Source organism: Quercus suber, unplaced genomic scaffold (genome assembly GCF_002906115.3).
Source record: "Quercus suber isolate HL8 unplaced genomic scaffold, Cork oak 2.0 scaffold_31, whole genome shotgun sequence".
In the NCBI taxonomy this organism is placed as follows: domain Eukaryota; kingdom Viridiplantae; phylum Streptophyta; class Magnoliopsida; order Fagales; family Fagaceae; genus Quercus; species Quercus suber.
The window spans coordinates 233,738-256,753 of NW_027069496.1; the positions used below are offsets into that span (position 1 = coordinate 233,738).

The 23,016-nt window shown below is 35.3% G+C and overlaps 1 protein-coding gene across 1 annotated transcript; it reads left to right on the plus strand.

The window, feature by feature from the left end:
- The first annotated feature begins 1,077 nt into the window (after window positions 1-1,077).
- Window positions 1,078-22,351, plus strand: LOC112034022 (laccase-14). The gene is made up of 7 exons (XM_065770428.1): window positions 1,078-1,409; window positions 1,554-1,705; window positions 5,926-6,170; window positions 18,596-18,721; window positions 18,872-19,472; window positions 19,561-19,919; window positions 21,980-22,351. The coding sequence occupies exons 1-7, from the start codon at window positions 1,284-1,286 to the stop codon at window positions 22,165-22,167; spliced, it is 1,797 nt and encodes a 598-aa protein (XP_065626500.1). The 5' UTR covers window positions 1,078-1,283; the 3' UTR covers window positions 22,168-22,351.
- Window positions 22,352-23,016: the final 665 nt, after the last annotated feature.

Sequence of the window (23,016 nt, forward strand, 5' to 3'; positions counted from 1 at the left end):
TTTATATATATATATATATATGTATTACTAAAAAAATATGTAAAAGTAGTTAATGGTTACAATTTTCTTACATGCTAGATGTGAGTGCTAATCAAATTAATTAAGTAGTATTAGGTTAGAATGCATGTATAATTTGCAATTGCAATTAGGATAAGTTAAATAAAAAATTCATTGGAATGTGGAAGAAGATGATTGTCCTTGTTTAAAATCCTTCCATCATGAGATAGGCAAGCACGACAGAACAATGTAGAGAGAGCTCTAGCAAAATAAAAAAAAATTGGAATTTTGTAAACTGAGCGGTCCCGCCTTACAATATGAATCAGTTCCACCACGGATCATGCTAGCAAACAGCTAACTTTCTCAGGCTGCTAGCGAACATTCAGCCCTAGTGGAAAAAATTACTCCAACTAACCAAAAATTTGTTGGCTATATTTAATTGTATATGTTTTTTCATATATCTGAATTGAATTTAACTGTTTTTGGAAAAGTAAAATTATTTGTATTTCATTGATCAAAACAATCATATATTTGAATTTAATTGAAAAATCTAATGTATTGCATCTAAGATAATTTACCTAACTTTTGCCTAAGAGATCAAATTTGACTATGATTTCTCTTGCATACACTCGCGCACACATATTTTATTTTAAGTACCATGATTATTTCACATAAAAAATTTGACACTCCATAGGCATTATTACATTTTACACAAGTGTGAACATGTTTGAAATAATGATTTTTTTTTTTATTTAAAGGAAAAATTTTGTCACACACTCGCTAATACACACAATCTTGCACGCGTATAAAAAGAAATGAACTAAAATCGTGACTTAAAAATTTATTGTGCTTTCATACTTCAAGTTATGATTTTAGTTCAATTTTTATATATGTGCACGTGTGTCGTGTGTGTAGTACTCACTTGACACTGCTTTTTTCTAGTACAAAATGGGTCTGGGAACTCTCAAACTCGAACATCTTGCTGATCCTCAGTCTCGAAATTCAATGTAGTGTTTTGCACAGGGTATATTCACAATTTTAAATCACATTCACTGTACCTAGAAATGGAATTGGGAGTTTGGACAATTAGATTCTAACAAAACCACTTTCCCTTGTGCTCTAGAACTAAAAGTCCCCCAACTAACCTTTGTAACAAGAAGTCATACCGTCTAAACAAATGGAATGGATGCCGATAAACAACTGCCAATTGTGAGGTCAGTGTAATTTCAATTTGTTTAAAAAAGGAGGACCACGGCCCAAGATTTTCCAATACCAGAAAGGCAAGAATGGAACACAACACAGGAATGGGGTTGAACAGGATATCTCTGTTCTCAAAATTCCTATTGCTTGCTTGCCTGAATTGGTTTCTCTTTCGTTGGGCTGAAGCTGATGTACATTATTACGACTTTGTTGTAAGTCCCAAACCCACTGTTTAAGTGTTAAACATTGTTTCATTATGCTTACCACATTTTTTCCATTGAATTTCTGGTATATATAAACTGTTGTTCTTATTCTGGTTTTTCTTCTTCCTGTATATATTTTTTTTCCTCTTGAAGCTGAGGGAGAAATATTTTACAAGACTATGTAGCACAAAAAGCATGTTGGTTGTAAATGAACTCTTTCCAGGACCTGTGATTCGTGTTCGCAGAGGGGATACTGTATTTGTCAATGTTCACAATCAAGGATATTATGGTGTCACAATTCATTGGTTCGCTCTCTCTCTCTCTCTCTCTCTCTCCCCTAATTTTCAAGTATAATTTAATTTTGTTAAGAGCAGCATTTTGCTTTATTTCTAGCAATAGCCAACAAGAAATTCGCTAGTCTGTTTTTTTTCTTCTCTTTTTCTCTTTTGAATCAATGAGTCATAAACTAATCCAAGCCTGTCTTCGGACTAGTAGATCATAAAATTTTCATTATTTAAAATGTGGGAGAAATTTCCACATCATAGTCACATGATGAAATCATAATCAACAGACTAATTTGAATGTATTTAATTTTACTTGCTGGAGTTAACTTTATGTTAGCCCTCTCTCAAATAAACAAAAAATAGGTCACCTAATTTATTTATGGGTAAACTATAAAGTAGGTCTCCATCCTTTTTATCATATGTCAATTTAATCCTTAACTTTTTGATTGTATCAATTTGGCCCCTAACATTTTCAATATCGTGTTAATTTGGTCTCTACCGTTAAGTTTTGGATAAAAACTATTGATATGACTAATAGCTCAAATAAAATATTATTTTTTTTTGCCACGTCAACTAACGCCTATACTGCCATGTCATATTACATTAAAACTAAAAAAACAAACAAAAAAACAATATTACTTAGCACGTGATGATCAAAATCTAACACACAAATTCCTTTTTCTTTTCTTTTTTTCTTTTTTTGAGAAGCAGTAACTGAATTTCATTAATCAAAATAATAAGAAAACTTTACAAAGACTCTTAAGAATAATATCAGAAATGCAAGTAGTTTCTTCTATTAGGACAAAGGACTTTAAAATTACATTTCGAGCTAACAAACTAATAATGAATTGTCCGTCAATTTCTTATCCATTCTTTATCCCATTTATAGTTTTCAAAATTAATAAATAAATAAATAAATAACTTTTGTCACATTCAGTGGTTTGTGATATACATTCAGTGGTTTGTGATATGTGACAAACCACTAAATGTGATATGTGATAGTTCTTTTGTCACATTTAGTGGTTTTTTTTTAAAATATTTGATGGTTCCATCCCCATATTGTGCAGTATTAACATCACATATAACTATACTTTTGTCATATTAAGTAGTTTCTTTATTTTTTTTCCCTTACATTTGATGATTTCATCCTTACATTATGCAGTTTTAATATCACATGTGACTGTTCTTTTGTTACATTTTGTGGTTTTTTTTTTTTTTTTCTCTTACATTTGATAGTTCCATTGTCACATTCGGTGGTACCAACATCACATTGACATTACTTTTGTCACATTTAGTAGTTCCATTTTCTTTTTCTCTCACATTTAATGGTTTCAACTCATATTGTACAATACCAACATTACATGTGATTGTACTTTTGTCACATTCGATGATTCTCTTATTTTTTTCTCACATTTGATGGTTTCATTGTCACATTAGATAATATTAATATCACATTTTTCCGTACTTTTCTCACATTCAGTGGTACTTTAATTTTTTCTTACATTTAACGATATCATACTCACATTGTGCAGTATCAATATTACATGTGACTATTTTTGTCACATTTGGTAGTTCCCTTATTTTTCTCACATTTGGTTATGATAAGCATATAGACCAAAAAAGTCACACTTATGATCCGTTTGGATTAAGGGGAATAAAGTAGAGTAGAGTAAAATTAGCATAAAATTAGCTTTTTTTAAACAATACTACTCTACTCCCCTCTACTCCCTCTCTTTCCCCCCTCCATCTCCTTCCTCCCTCCATCCAAACAGGTCATTAGAGTTTGCACAATGAAGTGGCCAGAGAAAAGTGAGAGTGCAGGGAGGAAACAATAGACAATGAGGAATCCATACCAATATTAAGTTAAGCCATGCATTGGAGAAATTTGAGTTGCCTAGAGTCTAGCAAAGGATTGTTTCTAGAGAAGAAAATCTACTGTTATTAACAAGCTATAGCCAATACATCACACATAGCTCACAAAGTCATTTCATCAAACACTTAATTTGCATTTTCAATTAATCCAACATTGAACTCTAAAAACATTATAAAAAGAAAAAAAAAAATCCAACAATTCCTTAACACAAATAAACCAACCCAATTCACTAAAACTCATATATAACTCCCAAAAAAAAAAAATTCAACAACATTGCCATTCCCAAGTCCCAGCTTTACCAATAAATACAAACCCAGATAGACAAATCCAAACTAAACCTAGACAACCCAAATGCAAACATAAATAAAATAAATAAATAAACAAACAAAATGGAGACAAAGCCACAAACAATAACTCATAGAAAATACAAAAATCCATAGACAAACCCATAAAACTCCATTGATATTTTGTGAATTTAGATTTAGTACTAAAGGAAAAGGGAGATACAGAGGTTTAAGAGATTGCGAAGAGTTGAGAGAGACATATTAGAGTGAAACATAAATTACATGTAAGTAATCAAATTTGTTTGGTGTCTAAGTGCCAGTTAGTTCCAAATAGGAGGAAATTCCAAATCAACTTTCTAAACAAAGTTAGCAAACAACACCCAAATCTCCTATATATATATATATATAAAACCTAAATCAATCAATAAGCACAACTTGGATTAGTAAAGGTGAATAAAAATTAAGACAACTTACATATATCTCATGCATTGATAGTTAAACGGCTGAAATTGAAGAACCCAACTTCTTTTGTGGGTGAGCCGTCTGGGTCCTTGAGGACCTTGTGGTTGGTTTAGCCGAGGAGAGAATTGAATAACTCTATTTCTTCTTTCGTGGGTCTTCCATAGGGTGTTTTTTAGTAGCCGCTGGGTTTCTTATGGTTGTTTTGGAAGAGAAGAAGTGAGATGAAATAAGCGAGAGAAGAGACAGAAGCGTAGAAGAAGAGCAAAGAGAAAGAGAAGCATAGGAGAAGAGTCACTGATTTGTTTTTATGTTTTTGATTTTTTGTTTATATATATGTAACCTGTCTTACCAGTAACTAGTATCCACTTAAAATAAATGAATGATCAAGATCAAAGCACAATTGAAGAAATGGTATAGATTTAAGTGGGTACCATACCCAAAAAAGAAAAAGAAAAAAAGAGAAGATACAATAAAATGACCCATACTTAAGACCAATATGAAATATAAAAAGTTATTCATAAGTTTTTTTTTTTTTTTTTGAGAAGTCATTCATAAATATATTATATGCTATTTCAATTAGCTTTAAAGTTTTTGGCTAACCAAAGAGGCATTTTGTTGAGATAGTGGAAGCCTTGATACGTATTTGGTATGAATGTAACCAATAATAGATGGTTTTTGTAAAATAGCAAAAAGAAAAAAAAAAGAAAAAAAAAAGAAACAATCACACAAAAAATAAAAAGATTTATGTTGTCATTTTCTAGATGTTTCAGGGGGTATTTTGGTTATTTTAGTAGTTTAAGAGTATTTGGTCAATTTAAAGGTTTTATAAGTATTTTGGTCATTTTTATAAATTTATGGGTTTATTTTGGACATTTTAGGGCCTTTTTGTCATTTTAGAGGTTTTATGAGGTATTTGGATATTTTAGAGCTATTTTTGTCATTTTGAAGATTTTAAGGGTATTTTTTCTACTTTTGAGATTTTAGGGGTGGTTTGGCCATTTTGAAGGTTAAGGTTAGGGGTATTTTGGCCAAGTTGATGGTTTCATGGGTATTTTCATCATTTTGGAGGTTTCATGTGGATTTCATTTTGGAGGTTTTATGGATATTTTTGGAGGTTTTGGAGGTATTTTGGTCATATGGACATTGTTAGAGTATTATGAAAGTATTTTAGCCAATTAGGTTGTGTTAAGGTTGTTTTAGTCATTTTAAAATTTTATAGGGTATTTTGGTTGGCTCCAACAACTAATAGAAAGATGACATGTAGCCTATCATGTGTAATGCACATAACTGACTTAGTTGGTTAGGTTAAGTAAGTCATGTGCAGTGCACATGATAATGACAAATGTAGTCTTCCTATTGGTAGTGGGAACCTAAAATTTCAAACATATTTGGAGTCAAGCTTTGTCATTTTCTTAATAATCCTTTAATAATAAATATCACATCCACAAACACATCACATGCACAATTTGAAGGGCCATCATTTTGAATTTAAAAGCACCCACAAGGTATCAAATTCACCTTACATTTTTTTTTTTTAATTCCTTCTTTCTTTAATCTAATTAAAAAAGGAAGAGGCTCAACGACATCAAGATTAAATAATAATAAATTGTTGCTATCTGCAGGCATGGAGTAAAACAACCAAGAAATCCATGGTCTGATGGTCCAGAGTACATCACACAATGTCCTATAGAACCAGGTTCAAACTTTACATATGAAGTCAATTTTTCTACCGAAGAAGGAACCCTCTGGTGGCATGCTCACAGTGACTGGACACGATCAAGTATCCATGGTGCCATAGTTATTTATCCCAGCGAAGGAACAACTACTCCATATCCGACGCCTGATGGTGAAGAAATTATCATACTAGGTACATCAATTTTAAATTCTTCCCTATTTAGAACGTTTGAAAATCAAATTAAGATCTTAGGGAGCCCTTTGTGAAGAGTTAATACTATAAGGCAACTAACGTGTGAATTGACCATTTGACCAATGACACCATTCACATTTTAAAATTCCTACAGAGATTTCGATTTTGTTATATTTTGTTAAGGGCTAGGGGCAGAATATATTTTATTAGGACAAGTCTCATTTTTGATTAATGTTATATACATTAAGGGCACGTTTAGTAGATTGTAACTCTCGTGGTTTTAAAAATCGATACGGTGAAAGAACTGAAAAAAGACTGATTATCGATTTTTTGGTTGGATTGGAATCCGACTAGTGGTCAAAATGGTGACGTTATTAATAATTTAATTAATAAATAAATAATTATAAAAAATAATTAAATTAGATAAATAGGAATATAGCTACTGATATTTCCTAAAAAAATATATAAAATTTTAGAAGTATTTTCATATTAAATTTAACTCAAATTTAAATAAATAATTATAAAAAATAATTAAATTAGATAAATAGGAATATAGCTACTGATATTTCCTAAAAAAATATATAAAATTTTAGAAGTATTTTCATATTAAATTTAACTCAAATTAAAAGAAAAATAACTGGTCAAAAAAAAAAATTATCATTTTTTTAGAGAAAGAAAAAGGAGTTAACCTAAACAAATCACCAAATTAAAAAGGTTATGGTTTTAAAGTTTTATAATCATATATAATTTTCAGTATTTTTAACAAAACCATTATTTAATTTTAAAAATATTTATCTATGTTAATATAATTTCATATCTAAATATTTCTTCTTAAAAATTTTTATTTATTATAAAAATATTTTATGCTTGTCCTTATCTTGAATATTGCAATAACCTTACCGTGTCTTGGAAGTGCAAATCAATGTAGAATCACAAAGTGGTCTGTCACTGCCATCTAACGATCAACGTGGCCAAAGGACATCCACCCACAATAATGCCAAACTTTCTAAAAAGTTAGTCCTCTCCTCTCCTTATCTAAAAGGTCTAAACAAATTGCTCAATTCTCTCTCTCTCACTCTGAAGAAGAAGTAGCGGCAAAGCAGGAGCTTCCTCTCATTCTCTCTCTGTTTCCTCCAAAGCTTAGTTCGACTCCTCGCCCAAACCAAGAGATATTTCTTATTTCATAATCATTTTCTCACATATTCTTAAACAAATATGAGATTTTACCCAATCTAAGTGTCTCCCCAAATCTCCTTTTATCTCAAATCTGAGATTTTACAAATTAGAGAATAGCAATCTTGCACCTTCCTCGTCAGAAGCCAAGAAGTTGAAGAAAATTTGCCATGAGAAGCAGAGCAGAGGTAGTGAGGGCCGTGACGGGCCAATAACTGGTTCAACCGTACCAGTTTTCGGTTTTATGATTGAACCGGATGGTTTTTGGTTATTTCCGGTTTTTGGATGATTTTCAGTTTTTAGACATAATCGGGCCGGATTAGTGACCGATTTTTGATTAAATTGGTCGAACTGTCCGGTCCATTCTGGTTTTTAAAATCATAGCAATGGTAATTATATAGAAATAGGAGTATATTATAAGGAATATAAAATGTTGTAATGGAATATTATTCGTTTGTTTGGTGATAACATAATAATAGAATTTAAAGACATTACAATGAAAGCATTTTAAATCAAATTTAAGATATATTATATGAAATACTTTACTCATGTAATTATATTTCTTAAATAGTAATATTTTTTAAATTTGAAAGGGAGATTAGTTATTTTTTATGATTTTTTTATTTTTATAATTATTATGTGCATATGGAAAGTTTGTTTATTTAGAAATGTATTAATTGTAAAAATTATTACACCTACTAAAAAATGGTTATTACATTCTTTTTAAAAATAAATAATTATTCTTTATTTTAAATAATATCTATTCAGAATGACTATTTTTTGAAATAAAAACATAACAAAACTATTAAATAGCTAAACCATAAGAATAATCATTATATTACAGTGTCTATTACAGTCTATTAAATATATTCTAATTATCAAGAAAAAATAAAAATCAAAAAGCATATCATTATTTGAATTAGTCTAAAATCTAATAATGAATAAAATTTAAAATTCACAAAACAAATGAATGGAACAACCCAAATCCAAATGCACCATAAATAGTGTGTAGTCAAAAAACTCCATACCCATATTATTTTCCCTTGGTTATATGTCCCTAATAAGACTTGTCCATTGGAATTTTCCTTGACCCCTCTCTTGTGCCCTAAGGATTGGTCCTTAAGGTATGCATTTATAGCCCGTTGGTTCTTAAGGTACACTTTTATCCATAGAATTTTCCTCAAAGCCCATTAATGTACCTAGAGTAATTCTAATAGTACATATAAAGACACAAGTTTTGCTGCATCTATCTTATATGACAACTATTATAAAAAAACTATCTTATATGGCAAGTGCTGACTCCTATTACTTTCAAATGGATTTATCATTTTTTCGTCACTATTCACAATTTGCTATGTAGACAATTATAGCAAAAGTTGTAGTATTTTATATGGTTTAGAATTTTTGGATTTACTTAACTTTTAGTTTGGATAAGTGCAGATTTTAGCTCAATTGCTATTTTCCAAGAAAATGTTTTTGAAGAGTTGAATTTGCATTCTTGTGCTTCTAATTAACTTAGTCTTTGGGTTCATTTCAATTCCTACTTGCCTATTTTCTTGTTTGCAGCATTTTGGTATGAGAGTCTAAAGTTCTTTCCCAATCCTTCATCTTTTTCATCAGCAACCACGTTCTACAGAACTGTTTTGTTACACTTGAGCCTTTCCCTCTAAAAACTAACCAAAATAGCTACCTTTGGATATTTGAAACTATTGTGAGAGTGCAATAATAGTCCTAGGTGACAAAACCAGAAGAGGAGGCTTCAAGAAAGCTAATTTTGAGCCTGAACCTGAGGTTCAAGATGATCAAGAAACAATCTCAGATTAGCATCCCATGAGAGATCCAAAAATTGAAGCTCTAAGGAGGCAAATTAATGTCTTGATTGAAGCCACAAATAGGTTTCAACTTCAGCTCAAGGGAGAAGATGGAACTGAACATGGTGAAAACCATGAGGAAAATCCATTTGGGAGACCATTGAGGAGACACATTCATTTCTAAGAACAATATGTGGCTGCCAATGAGGAATTTTAGTGGGAGATGAACTTTGAGGTTGAGCTACAAATTTCCATGGTAGTTCATGGATTGGATTTGCAATGTGGAAAGGGTGTTTAATTACCATGAAGTTCCTGATAACAAGAAAGTTAAGTTGGTAGCAGTAAAAAAAAACCCCTCTATATAGCAATCTGCATAACCTAAGGGGTACGGCAAATAGGTTCTATTGAGGATTATGCAGATGCATTCTACCAATTAACGCCTAGGGTGGATCTGGTTGAGTCTGATAAGTAGATAGTGGCTAGATCATCTGTGATCTCAAGAACCACATTCAAGATGTTCTTTGCTTGAATACTTGTTGGTCAGCAGGTGAGACATTCATTAGAGCCTTACTTATTGAAAATCAAATGTCAAGGAAGGCACAATTCACTGTTGCAAATGCAAGAACAAATGGTGCGGCCCTTGGTTTTTCCATGACTTGGAACCAGCCCTTCAAGAAAGTAGAAGAAGGCTCCAGTGCAGCAAACCACAACAGTACAACCAAGGCAGCTGCCAAGAATCAACCTGGTGTAGTATTCAAGTGTTTTAAATGTGAAGAGAGAAAGTTTCAAATAGGTGGGGTTTCTCTTGTCCTAGGGCTTGCGCTGCGCGCTCTCTAGTCACTCGTAGAATCTGCGTCCCTATCTTAGTATAGGTTGTCCAGTTCCCTCCATTGACTCCGCTCAGTGGTAGGGCTATCGTGGGTGGTTTTTTACTGTCCCATCCTCTCCTCCCTCAACAAGTTCTCTTGGATATCCGTTCGTCTCCTTTCCTCTCTGGTCTGTCTTGCTATGGAGGAAGTGGAGTGTATGTGGCAGAGGTTGTCTCTCTCTGCTGAGGAGGAGGCTGGCCTTGAAGTCCCAAGCCTTCCCGGAGTGTCAAAGTCTCTGCTAGCTGGCAAATTCCTGACTCGCCGCATTATAAATAAGGAGGCGGTACTAAGAACGTTCAAGCCACTTTGGCGTACTCGAAAACCCTTTCACATCTATGATGTGGGGGAGAACAAAATGATATTTGAGTTCGAAACAGATTCTGATCTGGAAAGGGTCCTGGAGTATGAACCTTGGACCTACGATAAACATCTGGTAATTTTTCAAAGGATTGACAATGCGTCCACGGTTACGTCCCTAGCCTTCAACGAGTGCACTTTCTGGGCTCAGATCCACGATCTCCCCATTAAGAGTATGACGCCGGAGCTGGGTATGAGTTTAGGGAACTCCATTGGTAAAGCTGTGTGCGTAGCTGAGCTCAACGATGATGGAGTTATCGGCCGCTTTCTTCGTGTCCGTGTCACTCTCGACGTTTCAAAACCTTTGAGTAGGGGAAGGAAACTTAAGGACAACGGTGTTGTGGTGGGGTGGGCATCCTTCCGTTACGAAAGGCTTCCCAACTTTTGCTATTGGTGTGGCTGCCTGCTGCACGAAGATAGGGAGTGTGAGGTCTGGCTGAAGAACAAAAGTAAGCTGACCATGGAGAAACAGCAATTTGGTTCTTGGTTACGAGCTGAGCTGGAGCGCCCGGTCCGTAAAGTCTCGGCCACCCCTGGAGTTTTTGCTCAGGCCGGCGTCCTGCCAACGAGGCCTGTCACGGAAATCCCTACTCCAAGCTCTACTCCTAATGGGTCCGCTGGTAGGACTGCACGAGAAGCTGCCAACCCACCAGTTGCGTCAGAGCATAAGCTGGTTTTGGTTACCTCGGACTTAGCTACGGAAAAGTTTGAAAGGACTTTGCATGAGATTGACACTGAGTTAGGATGGAATCCAGATGGTATGGATGTTTCCTTGGAGCGTACTTCTCGAGATAAGTGTGATTTGAAAGAGGCTGACTCGGTGGATAGGCTTAGGAACTTGTATAAGTCGGGCCCAAGCCACTCCAAAGTTGATAATGGGCTTTCTGTCAAGGCTGTGAATGGGCTGAAAGAGAATAAGGAGCCTCCGCACTCTCAAGCTGCTTCAACCAGCAAGCTCAGGTCTCCCCTCGTGGATATATCTAACAGGCCTGGCCCAAGTAGAGTTAACAAAGTAATATCTCATGGTAGGCGCACTAAAGTAACCCGTAAGTCCATTCCTACCCCATCTGATGATGTTTTGCTAAAGTTCATTAGAAAGCGCCCAAACTTTGAACCTTCAGATGCGCAACCCTTAAAACGCAGAGCTATTCTCCAACATGATGACCCCTCACCTGAAAGTATATCGGCGGTGGCTGCATCTCAGCCACGCCGACAGCCATGAATTGCATCAGTTGGAACTGCCGCGGGCTTGGGAACCCGCGGCGAGTTCAAGAGCTTTCCGATATTGTGAAGGCGAAAGGACCCAACCTCATTTTCTTGATGGAAACAAAGATGAAGAGTTCGTATTTGGAGAAGGTTAGATGTCGTCTGAAGTTTGACAACCTGTTTGTGGTTTCTCGAAGACACCTAAGTGGAGGGCTTGCTCTATTATGGAAGAACGAGTTGGACTTGCACATTCGGACCTTCTCGCCACATCACATTGACGCAGTGGTAAATCCAAGGATTGATGACGCCTGGCGGTTTACGGGGTTCTATGGAGCACCGGAGACAGTCAACCGGGAAGATTCTTGGTCCCTGCTTCGTTACCTTAGCACTCAGTTCGATTTGCCGTGGGTCTGTATCGGCGATTTCAATGAAATCACGAGATTAGAGGAGAAGTGCGGGGGAGCTATTCAGCCTGAGAAACAGATGCAGGAATTCCGTGATTGCCTTGACTTCTGTGGCTGTAAAGACCTCGGCTTCACTGGTCTTCCTTTCACTTGGTGTAATCGCCGTTATGAAGGTCCATTGGTCTGGGTTCGTTTGGATAGAGCGGTTGCCTCGGTGGATTGGTTGATTAAGTTCCCTTCTGTTCGTCTCCACCACCTGACAGGCTTCTCCTCTGATCATAAACCCATTTGGCTCTGCTCAGATAGTATTCACAGTAGATTCCACCGCCCTCAGAAGCCTTTCCACTTCGAGGCTATGTGGCTAAAAGATGAGGGTTGCGAAGGGGTGGTGTATTCAGCGTGGGATAAATCTTCGATGAGTGATCCTATGGATAAGGTCATGGAAAAGGTTAGTAACTGTCAAACTCAGTTGGTATCGTGGAATAAACATGTTTTTGGTAATGTTAGATTGGCCTTAACTCGTAATAGGAAGCTATTGGCTAAGGCTGAAGCCGAAGCCACCTCAGGGGGAGGGAATGGGCAGGTGAAAAACTTGCAGAATGAAATAAATAAATTGATGGATATGGAACGGTGTATGTGGAATCAGAGGTCGAAATCGGATTGGCTAAGGGACGGTGATCAGAATTCTAAGTATTTTCACTGCCGAGCAACGGAAAGAAATAAGAGGAATTTTATTGGGGGTTTAGAGGACCATAATGGTCAGTGGGTTGCTGATGAAAACAAGATTGGTGATTTGATTGTCAATTTTTACTCTAATCTCTTTGCTTCAGCTAATCCGACCTTGTTTGATGAAGTGCTACATGGTGTAGAGCCTCGGGTTTCCCAAGAGATGAATGACAAGCTGCTCCAACCCTTTCATGCTTCTGAAGTTCAGATTGCTCTCAAGCAAATGGAAGCTAACACAGCCCCTGGTCCAGATGGTCTTCCCCCCCTCTTTTACAAACAGTTTTGGGCAAAAATTGGTGGTGAAGTCTCCACTGCAGTTTTGGCAGTACTTAACTCAGGTATCATCCCTCCAAACCTCAACCACACTTTTATTACGCTTATTCCTAAAATCCAAAGTCCGAGAAGGGTTACGGACTTCAGGCCCATTAGTTTGAGCAATGTGTTGTACAAGCTTATCGCTAAAGTGCTAGCTAATCGTCTTAAAAAGTTTCTGCCTGAGTTGATTTCAGAAACTCAGAGTGCCTTTATGTCGGGAAGACTTATCACCGACAACATTCTAATTGCCCATGAGACTCTTCATTACCTGAAGACTAAGAGAACGGGGAAGATGGGGCTGATGGCGGTGAAGCTTGATATAAGTAAAGCTTACGACCGCATGGAGTGGGTTTTTCTTGAAAAAATCATGGAGAAAATGGGATTCAGTCGAAGATGGATAGCGCTCATTTCTATGTGTATTAGATCTGTCTCCTATTCAATCTTATTAAACGGGCAACCACATGGTTTCATTGTTCCAGAAAGAGGCCTTCGCCAAGGTGATCCTTTGTCCCCGTATTTGTTTCTATTGGTGACAGAAGGGCTGCATGGTCTCTTGAAGAAAGCTGAAGCTGAGGGTAGCATTAGAGAGGTCTCTCTTTGTCAATCAGGCCCTCGGATCTCTCACCTTCTTTTCGCTGACGACAGTCTCATTTTCTGTAGAGCCTCTATTTCAGAATGCCAAAAGATTCAATCAATCCTTCAGCTCTATGAGCAAGCTTCAGGTCAGAATATTAATAGGGGTAAGACAAACTTGTTTTTCAGCTCTAACACTCCAGCTCAAACCAGGGGGGATATTAAGAACTTCTTGGGGGTGGCTGCCTCTCAAAGTTATGATCACTACTTAGGTCTACCGTCCCTAGTGGGCCGCGACAAAAAGAAATCTTTTAGCATCATCAAAGAAAGAATCTGGAAGAAGCTTAAGGGCTGGAAGGAGAAACTCCTCTCCCAAGCCGGAAGGGAAATCTTAGTAAAGGCAGTTGTTCAGGCGATTCCCACCTACACCATGTCGTGTTTTAAGCTCCCTAAAGGGTTGATCAAGGAAATTGAAATACTCATAAGAAAATTTTGGTGGGGTTACAAAGGAGAACAGAAGCGCATTCACTGGATTAGTTGGGAAAAATTGTGTCTTCCGAAGAATGAAGGGGGTATGGGTTTTAGGGAGTTAAATAAGTTCAATGATGCCCTCCTGGCCAAACAATTTTGGCGTTTGATGAACCATGAAGACTCTCTCTTTCACAAGGTTTTTAAGGCCAAGTTTTTTCCGGACTGCTCAATTTTGGAGGCAACAAGTCATCAAAAAGGCTCTTTTGCATGGAAAAGTATTCTCCAAGCCAAACATGTCATTGAATCGGGTTCCATTTGGAGAGTTGGTGATGGTAAGTCAATCAAAATTCGAGGGGATAATTGGCTACCAACCCAAAGCTGCAGAAGGGTCTTTTCCCCGATTTCCTCTCTTGGCCCGGAATCCACTGTGAGCAACTTGATTGATGAGGGCTCCCGTACCTGGAAGTCTGATCTGATAAAGCACGAGTTCCTTCCCCACGAAGCTAATATCATTGCTGGTCTGCCGTTGAGCTTGAATCTGACCCCAGACTTACAAACTTGGTTCCCTTCAAGTCAGGGTAACTACACCACTCGGAGTGCATATCAAATGTTAGCTAAATCGGATAGGAGTCTTGTACCAAATTGTTCCAACTTGGGTTGAAACAAATGAATGTGGTCTGGAATTTGGTGCTTAATGGTCCCTCCCAAGGTCAAGCACATGTTGTGGAGAGCAACTCACGAAGCTATCCCAACCTTGCTTAACCTGTGGAAACGCAAAGTGGTCTCTTCAGTCACCTGTCCTAGGTGTCACTCAGCTTGTGAGGATACCATTCATTCCTTATGGAGCTGCCCTGTTTTGCGGGTCATTTGGGAAGCTACTGCAGCTGGTCAGAAGCTTCTAAAACACAGATTCATGACATTTGCTGACTTCATGGAGACAGTAATGGAGATGAAGGACCACTTCGATATTAATCTAGTAGCTGTGATCTTGTGGATGATTTGGGAATGTAGAAATTCTGACCGCGTGGGGGGCTGCTCTACTGATCTTAGTACCATTCATGTTAAGGCTTCGACCTTCCTTCATGATTTTTCCTCAGCTCAGATCCCTCGTCAGGTGCAGCCCACAGTTTCTGGCAGTAACTCTAGGTGGTTTCCCCCTAATCCTTTGACGTATAAGGTGAATTTTGACGGTGCAATTTTTCAGGAATTGGGTGCTGCTGGTTTGGGTATGGTTATCCGTGACTCTGAAGGTTTGGTTATTGGCGCATTGGCTGAAAGAATTCCACTGCCATGCTCAGTGGCCACGGTGGAAGCCTTAGCGTGTAGAAGAGCAGTCTTATTCGCGAAGGAGATGAGCATTTTTGATGCCACTGTCGAGGGGGATGCTGAGATTATCATCTCGGCTCTTAAAGATGAAAGGACCAGCAACTCCGAATTTGGCCATATCATCCAGGATTCCCTGGTGCTCGCAAGTGATCTTCGTTTTTGTGTTTTCTCTCATGTAAAAAGATTAGGCAATACTGTTGCCCACTACCTTGCCAGAAAAGCCAAATCTGGTAATGAGCTACAGGTTTGGATTGAGTCCACACCGAATGACATAGCTCCTCTTGTGTATCGCGACTCTTTGTAGTCCTTTCCTTTTCAATGAATTTGACCCTTGGGTCTGGTTTCTCAAAAAAAAAAAAAAAAAAATGTGAAGAGATTGGTCACAAGGCTGAAACATGCAAGTAACCAATGTTGTCAAAAGGAAAAGCTTTGTTCGTTGAGGAATTTGAAGATCAAGAATGGAAGAACAACTTGTTTTTGATCAATGCACTGAAGAACAGATGCGAGGAGAGGATGACATGGTCATTATGATAAAGAAGACCTTGCTAGTGTCACACAAACTGCAAGAGGAGAATTGCCATAAAGATGAAGACCTTTAGTTTAGAAAACTTTTGTTCATTATATAGCTTTTCCAGGAAAAATTATCTGACAATTTTAGGGAATTAAAGTTTGAGAAACAAAAACAAAAACAAAACAATTTTTTTTTTTTTATTAAAAATTAAACCTAGCCTAAAAAATGGTTATTACATTCTTTTTAGAAATGAATAATTATTCTTTATTTTAAATAATATCTATTCAGAATGACTATTTTTTGAAATAAAAACATAACAAAACTATTAAATAGCTAAACCATAAGAATAATCATTATATTACAGTGTCTATTACAGTCTATTAAATATATTCTAATTATCAAGAAAAAATAAAAATCAAAAAGCATATCATTATTTGAATTAGTCTAAAATCTAATAATGAATAAAATTTAAAATTCACAAAACAAATGAATGGAACAACCCAAATCCAAATGCACCATAAATAGTGTGTAGTCAAAAAACTCCATACCCATATTATTTTCCCTTGGTTATATGTCCCTAATAAGACTTGTCCATTGGAATTTTCCTTGACCCCTCTCTTGTGCCCTAAGGATTGGTCCTTAAGGTATGCATTTATAGCCCGTTGGTTCTTAAGGTACACTTTTATCCATAGAATTTTCCTCAAAGCCCATTAATGTACCTAGAGTAATTCTAATAGTACATATAAAGACACAAGTTTTGCTGCATCTATCTTATATGACAACTATTATAAAAAAACTATCTTATATGGCAAGTGCTGACTCCTATTACTTTCAAATGGATTTATCATTTTTTCGTCACTATTCACAATTTGCTATGTAGACAATTATAGCAAAAGTTGTAGTATTTTATATGGTTTAGAATTTTTGGATTTACTTAACTTTTAGTTTGGATAAGTGCAGATTTTAGCTCAATTGCTATTTTCCAAGAAAATGTTTTTGAAGAGTTGAATTTGCATTCTTGTGCTTCTAATTAACTTAGTCTTTGGGTTCATTTCAATTCCTACTTGCCTATTTTCTTGTTTGCAGCATTTTGGTATGAGAGTCTAAAGTTCTTTCCCAATCCTTCATCTTTTTCATCAGCAACCACGTTCTGCAGAACTGTTTTGTTACACTTGAGCCTTTCCCTCTAAAAACTAACCAAAATAGCTACCTTTGGATATTTGAAACTATTGCGAGAGTGCAATAATAGTCCTAGGTGACAAAACCAGAAGAGGAGGCTTCAAGAAAGCTAATTTTCAGCCTGAACCTGAGATTCAAGATGATCAAGAAACAATCTCAGATTAGCATCCCATGAGAGATCCAAAAATTGAAGCTCTAAGGAGGCAAATTAATGTCTTGATTGAAGCCACAAATAGGTTTCAACTTCAGCTCAAGGGAGAAGATGGAACTGAACATGGTGAAAACCATGAGGAAAATCCATTTGGGAGACCATTGAGGAGACACATTCATGTCTAAGAACAATATGTGGCTGCCAATGAGGAATTTTAGTGGGAGATGAACTTTGAGGTTGAGCTACAAATTTCCATGGTAGTTCATGGATTGGATTTGCAATGTGGAAAGGGTGTTTAATTACCATGAAGTTCCTGATAACAAGAAAGTTAAGTTGGTAGCAGTAAAAAAAAACCCCTCTATATAGCAATCTGCATAACCTAAGGGGTACGGCAAATAGGTTCTATTGAGGATTATGCAGATGCATTCTACCAATTAACGCCTAGGGTGGATCTGGTTGAGTCTGATAAGTAGATAGTGGCTAGATCATCTGTGATCTCAAGAACCACATTCAAGATGTTCTTTGCTTGAATACTTGTTGGTCAGCAGGTGAGACATTCATTAGAGCCTTACTTATTGAAAATCAAATGTCAAGAAAGGCACAATTCACTGTTGCAAATGCAAGAACAAATGGTGCGGCCCTTGGTTTTTCCATGACTTGGAACCAGCCCTTCAAGAAAGTAGAAGAAGGCTCCAGTGCAGCAAACCACAACAGTACAACCAAGGCAGCTGCCAAGAATCAACCTGGTGTAGTATTCAAGTGTTTTAAATGTGAAGAGATTGGTCACAAGGCTGAAACATGCAAGTAACCAATGTTGTCAAAAGGAAAAGCTTTGTTCGTTGAGGAATTTGAAGATCAAGAATGGAAGAACAACTTGTTTTTGATCAATGCACTGAAGAACAGATGCGAGGAGAGGATGACATGGTCATTATGATAAAGAAGACCTTGCTAGTGTCACACAAACTGCAAGAGGAGAATTGCCATAAAGATGAAGACCTTTAGTTTAGAAAACTTTTGTTCATTATATAGCTTTTCCAGGAAAAATTATCTGACAATTTTAGGGAATTAAAGTTTGAGAAACAAAAACAAAAACAAAACAATTTTTTTTTTTTGGAGGGAAACAAAATTTACTTTTCTTCGTTCTAATTCTAATTTTATTTTAATTTTTTATGGTTGTTTATGAAATTATTCATAACCTTCGAGTGTCTAATGGTTAATTGATAAAATGGAATCCTCTAGATCTCTATTATGAAACCCAGTACATCCTATCACTAGTCTCCAAATTAAGAAAGAAGCTTTTGTTTTGTCTTGTTTGGTTAATATCACTTTATTTCACATACATTGTAAATGCAGGATCGTGGTATACTTTAGATGTTAATAAGGTGGTAGCTGAGGACCTCAGAACTGGTGCAGACACACCCCGTTCAAATTGTTATTTGATTAATGGGCAACCGGGAGATTTGTTACCATGCTCTAGAGGTAAGTAAAAAAAAAAAAATTTAAGTATTGTAGCAAATCATAGAAATTAATTTTCAAAGCATCACGTTTGTTTTTTCTTTACAATTTATTCATAAGGAAAAGACTAAAAACCCATAAATTTCTTTGATGGTTATTATTTGTATGATACAGAATCAACTTACCGTTGGGTGGTAGATTATGGCAAGACATATCTTGTACGGATAGTCAATGCTGCCATGAATGCTGAGCTCTACTTTGCAATTGCTAATCATAGCCTCACCGTAGTTGGAATGGATGGGAACTATGTGAAACCCATAATCTCAGATTACATAATGATAAGCCCAGGACAAACAATGAATGTCTTATTGACAGCAAACCAATCTTTGAGCCACTACTACATTGAAACTAGACAATATGACACTGCTAGGCCAGATGTAACAGATTATGATCAGACAAATGTTACGGCCATTCTTATGTATAGTGGCAACTATACTGCCCCAGATTCTCCACTCTTCCCTTCTAGCCTTCCTTCCTACGAGGACTCTCTCAGTGCAAATAGATTTTTGGACCGCCTACGGAGCTTAGCAAGCAAAGAACACCCGGTAAATGTCCCGGTAAATGTAACTACGAAAATGTACATCACAGTTTCTATGAACCAGCTTCTCTGTCCAAATGCATCGTGTGATGGGATCGATGGAAATAGGCTTGTATCAAGCTTAAACAACATAAGTTTTGAGAACCCAAGTACTGATATTTTGCTTGCCTATTATAGGTACTCCCACTTTTTTTTCTCCTTTCAAAATTTTTTAGTTTGCAAGTACTTGTAGTTTATCATTACCTTATTTCAAAATATGGAACAGGAATTTGAGTGGCATTTATACCTCAGATTTTCCAAACTGGCCGCCATCTATGTTTAACTTTACTCAGGCGGATTTGCCGATGAATACTACGATACCAATTCAGGGGACCAAGGCTAAGGTACTAAACTATAATGAAGAGGTGGAGATAACATTTCAAGGAACTGAGGTGTTGAATGCATCAGAGAATCATCCATTGCACATGCATGGGTACAGCTTTTATGTGGTTGGATCAGGTTATGGCAATTTCAATAATGAGACTGACCCCAAAACCTATAACCTGGTTGATCCACTTGAAGTGAATACCGTAGGAGTGCCAAAGAATGGATGGGCTACCATCAGATTCAAAGCAAGTAATCCTGGTAAGCTCTTTAGCTTTGCTTTAAAATTAAACTAATTTAGAAAAAGAATAGAGATTTTCGTGATCTTTGGCTCTTAATTAGTTTTGTACCACTCCTCGACCAGGCTCTTACTTTGATCTTGGGTTATCCTATCACTTAGTCCCTGTTTTGCGAAAAAGTTTACCCCAATTCCACAAATTTACTTCGTATATATTGTTAGGAAACATAGTGATTAAACGCACAATATTAAAATCAAGAGAGAAATATTTCTCTTGTGAAATTTAGAACTGGATTGAATTCCCTTGCTTAAGTTCACAATTTGTCTCATTCTATGGGGTTTAGATCCAATGGTTGAATTTCCTTAGTTTACCCAAAAAAAAAATTCCTTACTTATAATTAAATAGAAAAAATACACAAAAAATTAACGAAGTTAGACAATTATTGTCTAATATTTTTGGGGTAGCAATTTATGATCTTCCACATTTCACAAGATTCACAAGATGCCTGTAAAAGAATATTTGTATAAGTAAGTTCATGTTGTGATAACACTATAACATGTTGTACTCTCATGTATCATATTTCACTTTTGGAGGGATAATTTGCTATGAGTTGTTGGAAATTAATGGGCCTTCACACGGTCACACTTTCAAATACTCACACACCACTTGAAAGAAGTAATTCACACTCACAAAGCGCTCCAAGGAAGCGAGAGTGGAGCAAGAGAGGAAGACAACTTTTTACTTCTTGTATTTCTTTTCTTTCACTCGTCCTCACAAATTGACGGATACATGAGATATATACACCCCACATACAACCATAAGTTTTTTTGTATTTATTATATGACTCCCAAAAAAAAAAAAAAAAAACTATTCACTCCGTAAAATTCTTTCATTGATTTCATATTCGTTTAGATCCTCTACGGCTCTACTTACTCATTTCAAAAATTAAATTTAACTCTCAACACCCCCCTCCCCCTAAAACTTTATTCACTCATTATTATTTTCTAAAATAATTACCAAATAGGGGATCAATTATTTTCCACTTTTTTACCAAAGTTTTAAATGTTTTACAAAATAGGAACAAATCCACACAGTTTTACAATAGAAACAAATCCACTTTATTATTTTTTTTATACCAATTTTCTTTTACTTCTTCTTTTTTGCTTTGTTCTAATTGATTCACTAATTTCAATTATAAGAATAAATTTTTAACAAAATAGAGAAAGCGAAGTGTAAATATGCCTTGGTTTGGGTGTTGATTTAACTAAGATGACATTGAACAAAGTAACCTCGAACAAAGTAACCCTTTCAAATCAACATTTATTTTGTGTTGTTTTTGTGAGTAGAACCTAATAAAAAGTATTTTCGATAGAGTCAAATTGAAAGTTCTATTTTGTGTCAAAATTTTTAGTTTCAGCATTTTTTGAAACTTAGATCTTTCTCTAGTCGCCAACATCAATTCATCATTTTTTTTTTTTTTTTTGGTTCTCAAATTTGAAAATTTTTTTAACTAATTTTTCTTTTTGGGTGGTGGGGAGTTAGCGGTAGTTTGAGGTTTGGAATTAGATGCTAGATATATAATTTTTTATTTTTAGTAAATGAAAGCATAGTTTTATTTATAGATGAGAATTTATTCTAGCATCTACTTATAATTATAGATTTCCTTGTTTTATATATGATAAAATTTACATTTTAACTTATGAGAATTTTGAATAATGAGTTTGATATATAGAACTATAGTTGATAGGCTATTATTTTTTCTAATTATGCATGATTCTGTTTTAATATCTATAGGCTGTAAATCTAAGATATTTCACTTTTTCTCAAAAAAAAAAAAAGAAAGAAAAGATATTTCACTTAAAATTCTAAATATATTTTTTTAATTGTGTATGGACTATGATTTATTTATTTATTTATTAATACGTACTTATTGATTTTTTTTTATGACGATTTTTTTTTTTTACACTAACTTTATATATATATATATATGTATGTATAGTCTTGAATCTCATTACTTGTTTTAATGTATATAAATCAGAAATAATATTGACACTTATACTAACAAGGAATGACATGTACTAGGTGTATGGTTTTGGCACTGCCATTTTGATCGACATCTTAGTTGGGGCATGAATACTGTAATGATAGTGAAGAACGGTGGCACACCCGAGACAAGTATACGCCCTCCTCCAACTCACATGCCTTCTTGTACACTACCCTACATCACTTGGGTTGAGGACTTTGACGATTCTCTGGGAGATGTTAATTGAAGGTGTATGGATTAAAATAGGGTCATGAATAATGATAATTATTAGGTTTATTAGGATTTTAATGAAGAATCGTTGAGTTGTGAAAACTCACATTATTTATATATCTATATATCTATATATATAATAATAGGTGAAACTGATATAAACTCAAATTAGAATTTCAAATTAGAATTCCAATTTTGCATATTGTGTTCTAAATTATTTATTCTTCAAGAGTTTTGTTTCTTAATTTTAGAATAAAATGTGGGACCACATCATAAATATTCATCCAAGTGAGTTATTAAATACAAAAATCAAAGAGTTTAGAATAAATGAATCATAAAAAAAGAAAAGAAAATGTGCTTCACAATCATTTTAAAAAAGACATCGACAATTTACATTTTATACTTAATAATATCTTTAAATTCTTTTTTAAAGAGTTAACAAAATATAAAAATGACTATCAATAATATTTAAATTATATATATATAGGAATTATATTATACATCTTATTGTATATCTTTAAGTGTATCAATGCATATGCATGGGGTTACAAGTTAGTGTTAATTAATTGGTGACAATAATTCTTTGATGAAAGTAATTAAGTCAAGTGCTCTTAAGTGTAATATTTTTATATATTCATCAAATGCTTTTTTGACTACATATGTATGAAATCATAATTAGCAGATATAAGTTTCATTTTTTATGACTGCTCATTGAAGTTCAAAAATTTGAAGGCTTGATCAGACATGACTCCTAGAATACAATTATCCAAAAGATCCCGCTTCATTATTTTTCCATAAACGTGGTTTTTAACTTTACATTACTTGAATTTGGTAGAAGTCTTGATTTACGTTGGTGACTTGGATT

Coding starts and splice junctions, on each gene's coding strand:
- LOC112034022 (XM_065770428.1), top strand. CDS start 1,284: ATGGAACACAACACAGGAATGGGGTTGAACAGGATATCTCTGTTCTCA. Junction 1,706..5,925: donor TATGGTGTCACAATTCATTG/GTTCGCTCTCTC, acceptor TGCTATCTGCAG/GCATGGAGTAAAACAACCAA. Junction 19,920..21,979: donor ATTCAAAGCAAGTAATCCTG/GTAAGCTCTTTA, acceptor GACATGTACTAG/GTGTATGGTTTTGGCACTGC.